Raw genomic sequence first — 12,382 nt, 5'->3', positions numbered from 1 at the left:
AGCTCTCCGTTAACCTAAGTTCTCCCCTGGCTAATGTTAGCTAGTCACTGCTAATGTTAGTATTTTAGCTAGCTCTCCGCTAGCCTTAGTGCTCTCTTCGGTAATGTAGCTGAATCACTGCTAATGTTAGTATGTTAGCTAGCGCTGTGCTAACCTTAGTTCTCCCCCCAAATTGGATGTTTACGTTGGACCACTATGTTTTCCCACCAGCATTAAGCCCACCGTTTGAAAATAGCTACAGTAAATTTAAGACTATTTAAAACCTTAATTAACCAAATTTTAATTTAGAACATCTTTAGACTTTTTAAGGACCCGCAGGAACCCTGTAATAGCCTTGTAAGTCGCTCTGGATAAGAATATCAGTTAAATGGCGTAAATGTAAATGTAACTGTAAAGGCAATTTTAGCAAGTTTTTTTTGTCCTGACTGCCATAAGGTGGTACATTCAACGTGTACCAAATTGTATAAACAAGAGTCCATATTTATCAAACTTCTCGGAGTAAGAGTTCTGTTTCAGGATCAGTTTTACTAAATTCTATAAGACAGCTGATGAGACAAGGTCTTAGATCAGTACTTTTACTTTGAGGTTTTTGATAAATGATGCCCATTGACTGCAGGTTGGAACTGGAGTAACATTAGGTTTGAATACCTGCAGGTTTACATGTATGTCAACATGTGTTGGTGGCACTAAGTTTACAAAATACCAGGGAGGGCTGTGCAGTTAATCAAACATTAATCTAAACCAGCAGTTAACCAAAGTAATCAGGCCCAGCCTTCCCCTGTTCAAAATTCTAAAACATACTATTTCCTTTCAAACAAGTCTTAAACAAGTCTCCTGGAAACCGTTTTTTTGGGTGAGTGAATTCCTTGTTTGTTGACAGTCATCTTAAATTTCCAGTGTTTGTTAAGATGTGGCCAAAATTACCAAATTTGTCAAAAGAGGTTATTTAAAAAAACACAAAAGTAAAAAAAAAAAAAAAAAAAACAGACAAAAGGACTACAGATTACAGATTACTTTTGCAATTCCCTATAGTCTGTAAAAGTGGTGAATCATCGTTGGGAACGGGGAGCAAAAAAAAAGAAAATATTATCTGAGAAATGTCGAGCGAGTGCAGGGCTTGTTCTCAGCAGGACAGAAAAATTCAGACAGCAAACATCTATGTCTGCCATTGTGCCTGAGCGCTGCCAAGAACCGAAATAGAAAAGCTTTCATGGGGCCGACAGCAGGGCCTGAGGGCCCGACTCTGTCAAGCCAAGCACAAGGCGGCCATGTCTTTTTATCTGCAGGCCGCGGGCCAGCTGGCAGCAGAAGACTGCAGAGCGCATGCCTTCACAGCTTAGCTTGTTCTAGCAATACTCCAGCACAAGGACGGACAGCAGATGGCGCTTTTGGACGCAAACATAAATCTGTTTTTCTTTCCATGCAAATAAATAATATGAAGAAAACTGAAGAGTTTTCTTTTGTTTTTTTTATTTCCTGCCTCTCAATTTAAGTTACACTGTATTACATGTGCCCACAGCATTACATGCCCACAACATTAACTAGAATATTAACAAACGTGCTGTTACAATAATTACATTATCAATTATTCGTTAATGTTTACCTCAATATCACCTATTTAAATTTTCTTAGCAAAAGTAGTCCATTAACTTAAATAATGATGTTGATTTTGTTCAAAATCATTGATCTCACTGCATTTACATGTGCACACTTTTTGGGACTATATATTTTATTCTTTATTTCTCTGTTTCTCTAGTTTATTTTAGTTAAAATACTAAATTTCATGTTAATTATTTTTTTTTTTTACTTTTTTCATTTTTGTTCTTAGATTTCATAAACTCTTTGTATATTTTTTATTTAATTATGATTTAATTATAATTATAGTGTCTTGTAACTTTCTGTATTATGTTCTTATTCTGTATATAAAGCACTGTGAATTGTCTGTGTATGAAAGGGGCTACAAAAATAAACTTGCCTTGCCTTATGTTTAATTTATATATAATAATATAGATTTTCAAATATTTAAAAAAATCAAATATTTAAATGATTTTCCAGTTAATTCCTTATAATATTCTTTATTACTAAAAGTTATTTTCTCTTTATAAGGGTGTAGCACTAGTATTACATTACATAATGTCTACATCAGCTGCATAAGTTGTTTATCACTATTATTTCTGTTTTTGTGACAAGCATAAATATACAACTAATTGTAATTAACTAAATGAACAAATAAAAAACAAGCAGTCATTTCTCTTACCTGGGTTCACTATTGGCATTCTGTTGTTAGGCTGGTTAGGTGAGCCGTTGTTGTTGCCACCATTGGAGTGATTCTGTGTAGGACCCTGGTTGTGGTGAGGGTGATTGTGATTGTTGTTGCTGGGCGCTGTATGGTTGTTGCTGCGGCTGTTGCCGTTGCCTTCATTACCAGGATGGGAACTAGGATTATTCCTGTCCCACATGTTGATGCACGTTCTGTATGCTTTAGGATCTCCCCAGGTGGAGGTTCCATCATCAATTTCCATCTTGCGGCGGATTGAGGAAGGAGAAGGCTCCTCCCAGCCGGTCACATCATCTCCTGTGTCCTGCCTTCCTGGAGACCCCCAGCTAGAACTCGCTTGCTTCACAGGGGGTTTTGCACCCCAGGAACCCATACTTCCAGGGCCATTGCTGCCACTGTTAGATTCTTGCTGTTTGCCACCCCAACCCTGCACGGGAGCATTGGAGCGCTGGGAGTCTCCCCAACCTCCGCTTGATGCTGGAGGTGCTTTGCCCCAGCCCCTCTGAGGTTCCTTCCAGTTTCCTCCATCTCCATCCCAAGAAGAGTTACCAGAGCCATTCTTTCTCCCCTCTGAAGGCTCTCCCCACTCTCCACCATTTCCATTACTTCCCCAGCCTGAGGAAGCACCAGGTCCGTCTCCCCAGCCTTGTGATTTGGTTTGAGGACCATCTTCCCAGCTGGGGGACTTTTCCTCTGAACCCCAAGACTGACCACTAGAGCCGTTGGTGCTGGGGCCATCCTGGGGCATTGGCTCACCCCAACTACCGACGGATCCATTGGACACCTTCTTATTAGCAGGTGGTTCACCCCATCCATTGCTCGGCTGAGTGGTGGGTGGGAGTGGCGCTCCCCAGCCTGAGCTAGGCATACCTCGAGAAGGCTCTGGAGCATTCTTGCTTCCAGAGTCCATCCTAGGTGGAGCATTTATGTTGGGATTGACACATCCTGAAGCAGGAGGAGGAGGAGGTCCAGATCCAGTTGAAGTTGTGTTAGAGGACGAACCCCAGGTTTCAGAGCCTCCTTCATCTTTCATGTCCGTATTTTCTTCCATTTCCCACACTGTGTGCTGACGAACTGGTGTTTGTCCCCAACCGGAGTTGCAGAGCACACGAGGGTCTAGGTCCTGCCTTGGCAGAAGTGGAAATTCCATGCTGGAGGATCTTTCTCTTCTTCTTCCCTCGCTGCTGTCCCTGCTGCCCTCGCTGGCTGGAGCATCAGTGCCCCAGGAACTCATTGGCTCTTGAGTGGGTCCATTGTTGGTATCCCACCCTGTACCTTCAGCGCTTGATTGTTTGTTCCAGTCGCCCCAACTTGCGTTTGCGCTTCCACCTCCACGACCCCAAGATGAAACACCACCAGAATCCCAGCCGGACTCTTTGGATTCTCCACCTTTGCCATCTCCATTTTCCCAGACGGAAGTCCCATCTCCACCAGTTTGATTAGTAGGAGACTGACTCAGGGTTCCTCCCCAACTGTTCACAGGGCTCATTGGCTCAGTCTTAGTGTTTCCATCAGTTTTAAGCTTAGGTGGCTCCATGCTGAAAGACATACTTGTCGGAGATTGGTGCTGCTCTGGAGTGTCCGGGTTCCCCCAAGCACAGTCCCCTACAAGGCTTCCATTGGCACATCCATTGTTGCCATTTCCACTGGGGCCATGAACAGGTGCAATGCCTCCTGGGCCACACATTGTGGGAGGGAGTGAACTTGACCCACCCATACCACCTGGCCCGGACCCCATCACTGGGGCTTCATGTCCGAGCACAGGCCAGGCAGCCGGGTTAGCGCTGGGGTTTAGGTTTAGATTAGAGGGACCCCAACTGGACTGGGTCCTGCTGCCCATGGATAAATCAGTCTTTCCCTCAGAGGGCCATCCTCTGTTAGCTCCACCCTGACTGGAGACCATACTTGAAGGATGATTAATGCTGGCTTTGCTGATTGGGTAGTGACTGTGTTGGCTAGCTCCTGTAGCCATACTCATGCTGCTACTGACAACCTTCGATGTGTCAGCGTCCAAAGTACATTCTAATGACTGGCTGTTGCTTTGAAAAATGGAAGGCCAAGTGTCAGTGTCTTTATCGTCAATAATCACTTGATCCCAACAGGTGCTGCTGCTGCTGCTGCTGGTTGGGACGCCCCAAAGGGAATTCTCATGCTGGGCTCCCTGGTCGCTCTGAAGGGGCAGCACTGTAAAGACAAAAAAGAAGCATCAATGTAATTAGCATAATCACATCTAGTATAGTGGGTGTGCATGAGCTGAGAAAATTCTACTTTGTGGAAGTGTTTTTCAGTGTGAAAAAGGCTGGCTGACAATGATCTATGACTCCACCCCCCTACAGTAGGTATTTTTCATACATGCATAGTTTTTATATTTTCAGAATATTGCAATGCTCCGTGGACCGTGGACGAAGTCACACTAGTTAAAAAACGTCTGCGTACTCCTCTTCTGAATGTCTTCTGGAAGCAGAGGAGTGTGGAAAAGAAGCACCATCAGTCTGCCTTCCTCTATTGCCTTGCTGCAATGCTGAAGAGAGGCTGAGGTGGAACGGGGTTCATTTATTGGAATGAAACCAAGACTAGCCCCTCATCCATCATTCCACACGCCCCGCCAGGTCCCCACAAAACCGCGACTGCATCGCTACCGGGGATCACCAGGGGCTGCTGGATAGCTCAGAACTGTGCACATACCCTACCCCCCATCAAATGCACACACACACACACACACACATGCAAAGCAGAGAATGCTTTACTGCTCCCTAGCTATAATCAATCACGAGGCAGCAGGTAATCGATGGCGTATAAATGATGGTGAAAAGGGGATGGAGGGCATTGATCTTGCAATGCAAACACAGCCAGCTTTTTCCCCAAGCTACTGAGTGCACTTCTCCCAGTCTTGGAATACGTTACTATCCTTCTCAAAAGGTAGAAGGCAGTGTTTTTTTAGTGCTTTACAAAGACCCAACAAAAAAGCCCTATGATATTAGTTCATATTTAGCTAGGACACGTGCATGCCATTTATGGAAGCATTCAAAGTAATAATAATAATAATAATAACAACAATAACCTTTCCATTTCCCAAACCCATCAACACTATAAACACAGAAGATTAAAAAAAGCACAGGAGGAATAAACTACTGGGACTAAGATAATGTGGAGAAAATGAATGTTTTGAACAGTAATTTAAAGTTGAGAAGTTGCGAAGAAGAGGTGGAAGGGAGTTCCAGAGTTTACAGGCGGCAGCACTGTAAGATCTGCCACCCAGGGTAGAACGTTTCATTGAGGGAACAGTAAGGAGGCTAGAGCTTAGATCGGGCCCAAATTATCCAGCCCGACCCGGCCAGAGCCCGTGCACGGTCTGCCAAAGCTCAACTGGACCTGCCCCATACACTGTGATTTTGAGCCCAAGCCCGAATTAAACCAATTTTTTTTTTTGTAAGTAGAGCTTTAAAACTGAGCAAAGGCTAAAATAAAGTCTGTTTAAATGAGGGAAATCTGTTCAGAATGATGTTAATTAACATTGCAACACTGAAGAAGCATATTATTTAAGAATTTTTTTATTAATATGTGTATTTATCTCTGAAACACAAACTATACGAACAATGATCCACTGCCTAAACATCAATAAATAATTATGTCTGAATGACTTTCCTCTAATTTAATATAAATGAACATGGTTTAAGAATAGAAAATAATTTCTAAACAATCACTTTTTTATATTAAGCTTATATTAGTTACTTTGCTATATTGTGATTATTACGCCATAGTTTTATATAAATATATATAAAAATAACAGTAAAAAAAAAACTATGTCTACGTTGCATACTATTTTCTCAAGCCTGACCCAGCGAAAGTGGTGGGAAATCTGGGCCAGACATGGTCAGAGTTTGGGTTTCCGGCAGAGAATGTAAACTCTAAAGGAGACCACTGTTGGAGGAACAGAGACAGCAGGAAAGACTATACAAAGAAATGAGTTTAGACCGATATGAAGGGGACAGACCATAGATAGATATGAAGGTAATCCTAAACTCCTTTAGGAAGCCAATGTAGCTGCTGGAGAACAGGAGTAGTATGTGCTGTGCGCTTGGTGGAAATAAGAAACCTATCTGTGTAATTCTGGATGTACTAAGGACCATTTAGCAGTTAATAGGAGGTCTGTATAACAGTGAGTTTTAGTTATCAATATGTGACAAAAATCTAGGCAAAGTATTTATTCTGTGTGTGATCGAATCTATTGAAACCCAGCACTGACCATATGACAATAATCATCAATCTGAATTTGGAAGATATTGAGAATTTTAAACTTGAGCAAATGAATGTTGTGCATTTGGACTTTATATCCATTAAGTCGCTCAATTTGGACAATGAAAACCAGCATCATTCAATGATACAGAAACAAACAAACAAATAAAATAATGCACAGTGAACTGATGGCATACATTGAGCTAATAACATAGTCCTGAATTTAGGAACTCTGATTTCTTCGCCGACTGCAATGCTATTCGCCTGCCTTTGGGCTTCGGTTCCATTAAGCCTCTCAATCCAAACAATAAAGAAAACCATCAATCGATGGTAAAACAGAAGAGCACAGTGTATTGACTGTGTGCATTACAATGCATTGATGCCAGCACTGAGAATTTAGAGACTCTGGAGAATTTAGAGACTCTGAGCAGGCTGCAATGCTTTTGTGTTATCTTTAGGCTTCATTTCCATTAAAGGCTTTCAATTTATATAATGAACATAAGCATCAATCAGTGGTTCAGGGGGTGAACACATTGTCTTGATTGTGTATTGCACATGGCAATGTATTAATACTCAGTTAATACTCGGACTAATAAAAAAAATAAGCCAGAATTTGAAACCTTCAGCAGACAGTAATGTTTGTGTCTTACCTTCGGGCTTCATTTCCATTAAGTCTCTCAATTCGGCCAATGAATATAACCATCAATCAGTGGTACAATGCACTGCGGACAAGCTGTCAAGCAGAATGCGTCCGTTCATGACGCCTTCAAGCAGACGCGAGCTGTAAGGTCCTGCATAAATTGCGCTCGTGCCCTGTCCCTCCGAATGCAATTTTCCCCTCGGTGCACTTATCTGCTCTCCCCAGACACCCTTATCTCCCAGAGCCGTCAGGGCCCAATGCATTTCAGCTACTGCCACACAAGCTCGTCTACATCACACAGCAAGCTTTCAGACAGGGAGGTGAAGCCGTGCCGTGGTCAGTCCAGCTCAAACCGGTGTAGACGATTTTCAAGCAAACCGCAGCCACAGTCTTTTTTTTTTGGAACCACAGATGTATACAGTGTTTAGGCCCGGGTTTCTGAGGGAGAAGGCCTCTAAAAAGGCATGCCAGCGGGGGAGTCAAGATGAAAAGAAAAACTGTTTAGGAAGAAAGCAAGCAAGCTCGCTGCTCTGTGATCTGCACGCCAATGATAAACAAACATTTCAGACTGGAAATTGAAAGGAAAGAGCTAAAATATATTAAAATACTAAGTAAAACCAGTGAAAAGCTCATTGACAGTTCTCCAGGACATACATAAAAAAAAAAAGAAATCGTTCAAACACTTCACACAAACTCATTCACAAGCCTCAGAATTCCCCCACAAGCATCTACAGACCGTATCAACTTTCACTCATGAAAGAGGCATTTCCTGGGCAAGTCCAGGAGGAAGAGGCAGATAAGGACAGCAATCACAACACATCATACAGAACTGCACTGTGGAACGGCTGACTGTCAGTCTCAGATCCACCAGAGGTGAGCTGAAAATAATAATATTTATCCATCACTGATTATTAATCCATCCACTATTAATCAAATAATTGAAGGGATAATATCATAAAAACTGATTTAGTGTGATGTTGAAGTATGAAAACATACGATTCACTCTCCAGTCCATACAGTCTATATATGTGAAAACTGAGCTACATAAATAGACACAGAACAGTTAATGGACATATATATTTTTCAATATAATTAACACGAAGCCTATAGCAGTATAGTCACAGTCCATTTTCACTGAAAAAAACGTATTCAATATATTATTTCTATATATATATATATACATATATATATATATATATATATATATATATATATATATATATATATATATATATATATATGTATATATATATATATATATATATATATATATATATATATACATATATACACACACAGCTCTAACCTCTGGAATATAATAAAGAGGAACATGGATGATCACAAGCAATCAAACCAAGCTGAACAGCTTTTTGAATTTTTGCTCCAGGAGTGGCATAAAGTTATCCAAAAGCAGTGTGAAAGACTGGTGGAGGAGAACATGCCAAGATGCAGAAAACTGTGTTTAAAAACCAGGGTTATTCCACCAAATATTGATTTCTGAACTCTTCTGAACTTTATGAATATGATCTTGTTTTCTTTGCATTATTTGAGGTCTGAAAGCTCTTTTTTCTTATTTCTCATTTCTTTGCAAATCAGAAATTGCTCTAAATGACAATATTTTTATTTGAAATTTGGGAGAAATGTTGTCTGTAGTTTATTGAAAAAAATATTAATTTTACTCAAACATATACCTATAAACAGCAAAATCACAGTAACTGATTCAGAAACTGAAGCGGTCTTTTCATTTTTTTCAGAGCTGTATATCCCATATATTCCAATAAAACTGACTATGAGTGAGTGTACACTGATTGCTTTAGGCTTGCAGGCTCACACGAAGCTCAGGCTGACTGTGCTAGCTAATATTTCTGGAGAACTTCAGGTTGTATCTCATTGTGTGGTGACCTGAAAAAATGACTGTTACTGAAATGTAGTAAATTCAACGATTTTTTTTTCCTTGATTATTAAGCTGCAGCAGCATTCACATTCCTTCCTAATATAGAGAGACTGATTGGTTCTGCCAAGAGTTTGACTAGTTCTCCCAGTGTGTGCGGTCAAAAGGCAGATGTAAATAGAGCGGATGCATTTAACCCATCCATTTTTATGTACTGGCAGCTTGTGAGAAGCCCTGGTTCACAGCACACAAAAGAGTAAAGTGTTGAAGTGCCAGTACTGTGTACTGCTGAGTGCCGGCCCACTTCAAGTATTTATATGTGGAGTGTTTTTTACCATGACTGCTTTCTGAAGAAAGCACCACACAGGGCAGCCAAAGAGGTTATTTCTATCAGTTTTAAAAGCCACTGTACATTAATTCTCAGGGAAGACAAAATATTAAAATGATCTTTTAAAAACAAACGAGTGTCATTTTTATTATTTTTAATTCAATGAATCTCTACAGGTCAGGAAACCTGTAATGGGTAATGTGCCTTTTTACGTGAATGGGCAGAGCTAAATTACCGTCCACTTTGCCTTGCCGCCCCAAGTTTTGGGGATTTGGGAGTTTGGTGAGATTGTGTAACTGCACAGTTGCACATGTGTAGGTACTGTAGGTACAGTATAAATACAGTTTTATTATATTGTTTTGTTCATTTTGTTTATTTTTGAAATGCTGTCAGAATGTGCAAATGTGAAATTACATACATCCAAAAAATCTATTAAACCACTCTTTTTTTGTTTTTAAAATTAATATATTACACGTTGCAGGGATGGTCAGCCAGTATACTAAATCATTCCATTCATTAGAATAGTTTGTCCACTCCCAACTCAGGAATACTACTGCTTTTAATGTTAAAGAAAATATCTTAGGGACTGCTGCTTTAATATTTGACCAATCCAATATTTGACCAATCCAATATATTGGATTTTTATCCTTAGATAAACAAATCCTGGTCAAATCTAGCTAGGATAAGGTTACTTTGTCAGATTGCCACATACCTCAAAACACTATCAGGCTGCTGTTGTTTTGTTTTGCCTGCAGTTGGGCTCCAGGATCAGACGGCTCATTTAGAGGAAGCGAGTCTACACGTTTAAATTCCCTCTGGAGTCCGCAGCCAGACGCTGTTTGGGTTAAACAGTAAAGCAATGGTACTGCTCTGCAAAAAGCTCAAATGTCCTTCAACTGAGCTGTTTTGGCAAAGGCTGAAATGCCTTTAGAGCAGCACTGGCATTGTTTCAGCGGCTGAATAAACTGAACATCTCACCGTTTTCTCCCCCTGTGCTTCATAAGAGAGGGTAGCCACTGCTAATGCCTGACATTTCCAGCAGAAGTGTCACGAGCAGGGCGAGAGAAATGAGGTTAAGGAGAGAAAGAGAGAGAAATAGAGAAGCAGTCTAAAGATGTGAATGGAAAGAGCACCCCAGTCTCCCAGCCTCTCTTTCGGAATGGGACGCCATTTTATCGGAGCTGAAACGCAGCCAACAGAGCGAGGCTCCTGTCTGCGATTCTCTGCTTCAGACTCTTTCATTACTCTCTCTCTCCAAGCAGCCAGTGGGAAATCTGCTCTCAGCTTTACTGCCACTTATATCTGCGCCCGGAACAGTGCAGCGGAAAAAACAAACAAACAAACAAACAAGCAGACTGCATGATGAATTCATCACACCCAAACAAACCAGCTGCTTCAGTATTGTTCCCACATTCGCTGACGAGAACGCCGCGAGCAAAAACAAAAGCACAGAAGAAATAAAGAGAGAAATAAAAAGGAAAAGAAGAGAGGATGTGGACGGAGGGGTACCTGGAGAGAGTGTCCGCATTACCATGCCAAGAACACAGGAGGAAAAGAGGAGGAAGCGGCCGCTTGTCTGCTCCAGCGTGTCTGCGCCCAGGCATCTGAGCCTCATCTTGAACCAGTGCCAAGAAAGACTGCTGCTGTTGTGTGTGTGTGTATGTGTGTGTGTGTGTGTGCGTATGTGTGAGACTGACAAGTTGAATCCTTGTTGCTATTTTTAAATACATTAATAATTTCTGTTCTTCCAAAAAAGGCTCAACATTGACATTCTGTCAAATCAGATCATTCAAACGAATCTTCAAAACAGACGTTTACGATATGGACAAAAACGGTCATGTGGGAAATACAGTTATCTGATATCCCAATATAATTGTGAAAAACAATAAATGAAGATTCTAAATTAGTTTAAGCTAATTGTGTGTTCAGTGTTCACTGTGGACTTGTACCTCGCTCCGCCTCCAGTCTAGTTACTGTATGTCACATAAGCTCAGTATGTTTAATGTGAAAACACACTGAAATGTTTTACATTTAGAAAGTTCAACCAATGATGCAGCTCCACTTCTCTGGAAGGTGGTAAATATAAGTTATATAAAGACTTAATCAACACTCCTCATTACTCCTCAACATGTTCAAAGCTTTGCTGTTTAAGCTAAATCGGGTAACACTTTACTTGGATGGTCCATTTGATGATCCAAGCTAACATTCAACTGCATGTCTATTTAATGCAACTGAACTGAAAGATGAAAGTAAATGGTATTCTACTGAATGTACAGTAACCCAACATACAACTCTAACCCAAACTCTATTCTTAACATTTTAGCATTGGGTTTAGAGTTAGGGTCGGGGTTAGGTGTAGGGTTAGATTTTAGGGTTGATTCAGGGTTAAGGTTGAAGTTAGGTGTAGGGTTAAGTTCTATTTTGAATAATTTACATTCAACACATGGTTAAGTTGCAGTTAATAGACATTTAGTTAAATGTTAGTTGAATGTCAGTTGAGCATCAATGAGGCCATCAAATGGACCATCCAAGTAAAGTGTTACCTTATTATCTATGTGTGTGTATCTACATCCATATCAATGGATCATGTGCAGTAATGGAAGTACATTTTGTTAAACACTTAAGCACTTAAACACTAACGAAAACTAACAATTAGGGGTGGACGACATGGCCCTAAAATAATATCACAATATTTCCGCGATAATGATATGCTTAGCGATATGACAAAAACACTGAATTAAACAAATATATATTTCAAGAATACACTACTGCAACAAACAGAAAATTAACTTTTTTATTACTGCATACAATATATATGATATGATATGGCACACCCCTTACTGAGATATTTAAAAAAGTAAGAATAAGAATAAAAATAAGAATTTTATTTCAATTGTAACAAAATCAAAGATCCAGAATGCAATGATACTAGAGCTTGGCAATATGGCCCAAAAAACAAATCTTCGATTTTTTTAAATCGTTTTTTTTCCCCCTACTAAAATCTCCTAA

The 12,382-nt window shown here is 40.4% G+C and overlaps 1 protein-coding gene across 5 annotated transcripts in view; it reads right to left on the bottom strand.

Annotated features, from left to right (window-relative positions):
• The window catches only part of tnrc6c2 (trinucleotide repeat containing adaptor 6C2), a 71,543-nt gene that overhangs the window by 22,976 nt on the left and 36,185 nt on the right, over positions 1-12,382 (bottom strand). For 3 of the 5 annotated variants that reach the window (XM_022675205.2, XM_049479954.1, XM_022675208.2), the window contains one exon: positions 2,258-4,462. In XM_022675205.2, the coding sequence (XP_022530926.2) occupies positions 2,258-4,462 (2,205 nt within the window). Of the gene's footprint in view, positions 1-2,257; positions 4,463-7,164; positions 7,261-10,882; positions 11,004-12,382 lie in introns of those variants that run through there. The other 2 variants (XM_022675206.2, XM_022675207.2) reach the window with 2 other exon arrangements.

The sequence above is a fragment of the Astyanax mexicanus genome, chromosome 5, assembly GCF_023375975.1.
Source record: "Astyanax mexicanus isolate ESR-SI-001 chromosome 5, AstMex3_surface, whole genome shotgun sequence".
Classification (NCBI taxonomy): domain Eukaryota; kingdom Metazoa; phylum Chordata; class Actinopteri; order Characiformes; family Acestrorhamphidae; genus Astyanax; species Astyanax mexicanus.
Note: the sequence above shows the minus strand (reverse complement) of the source record. Positions and strands in the feature narration are given on the sequence as shown.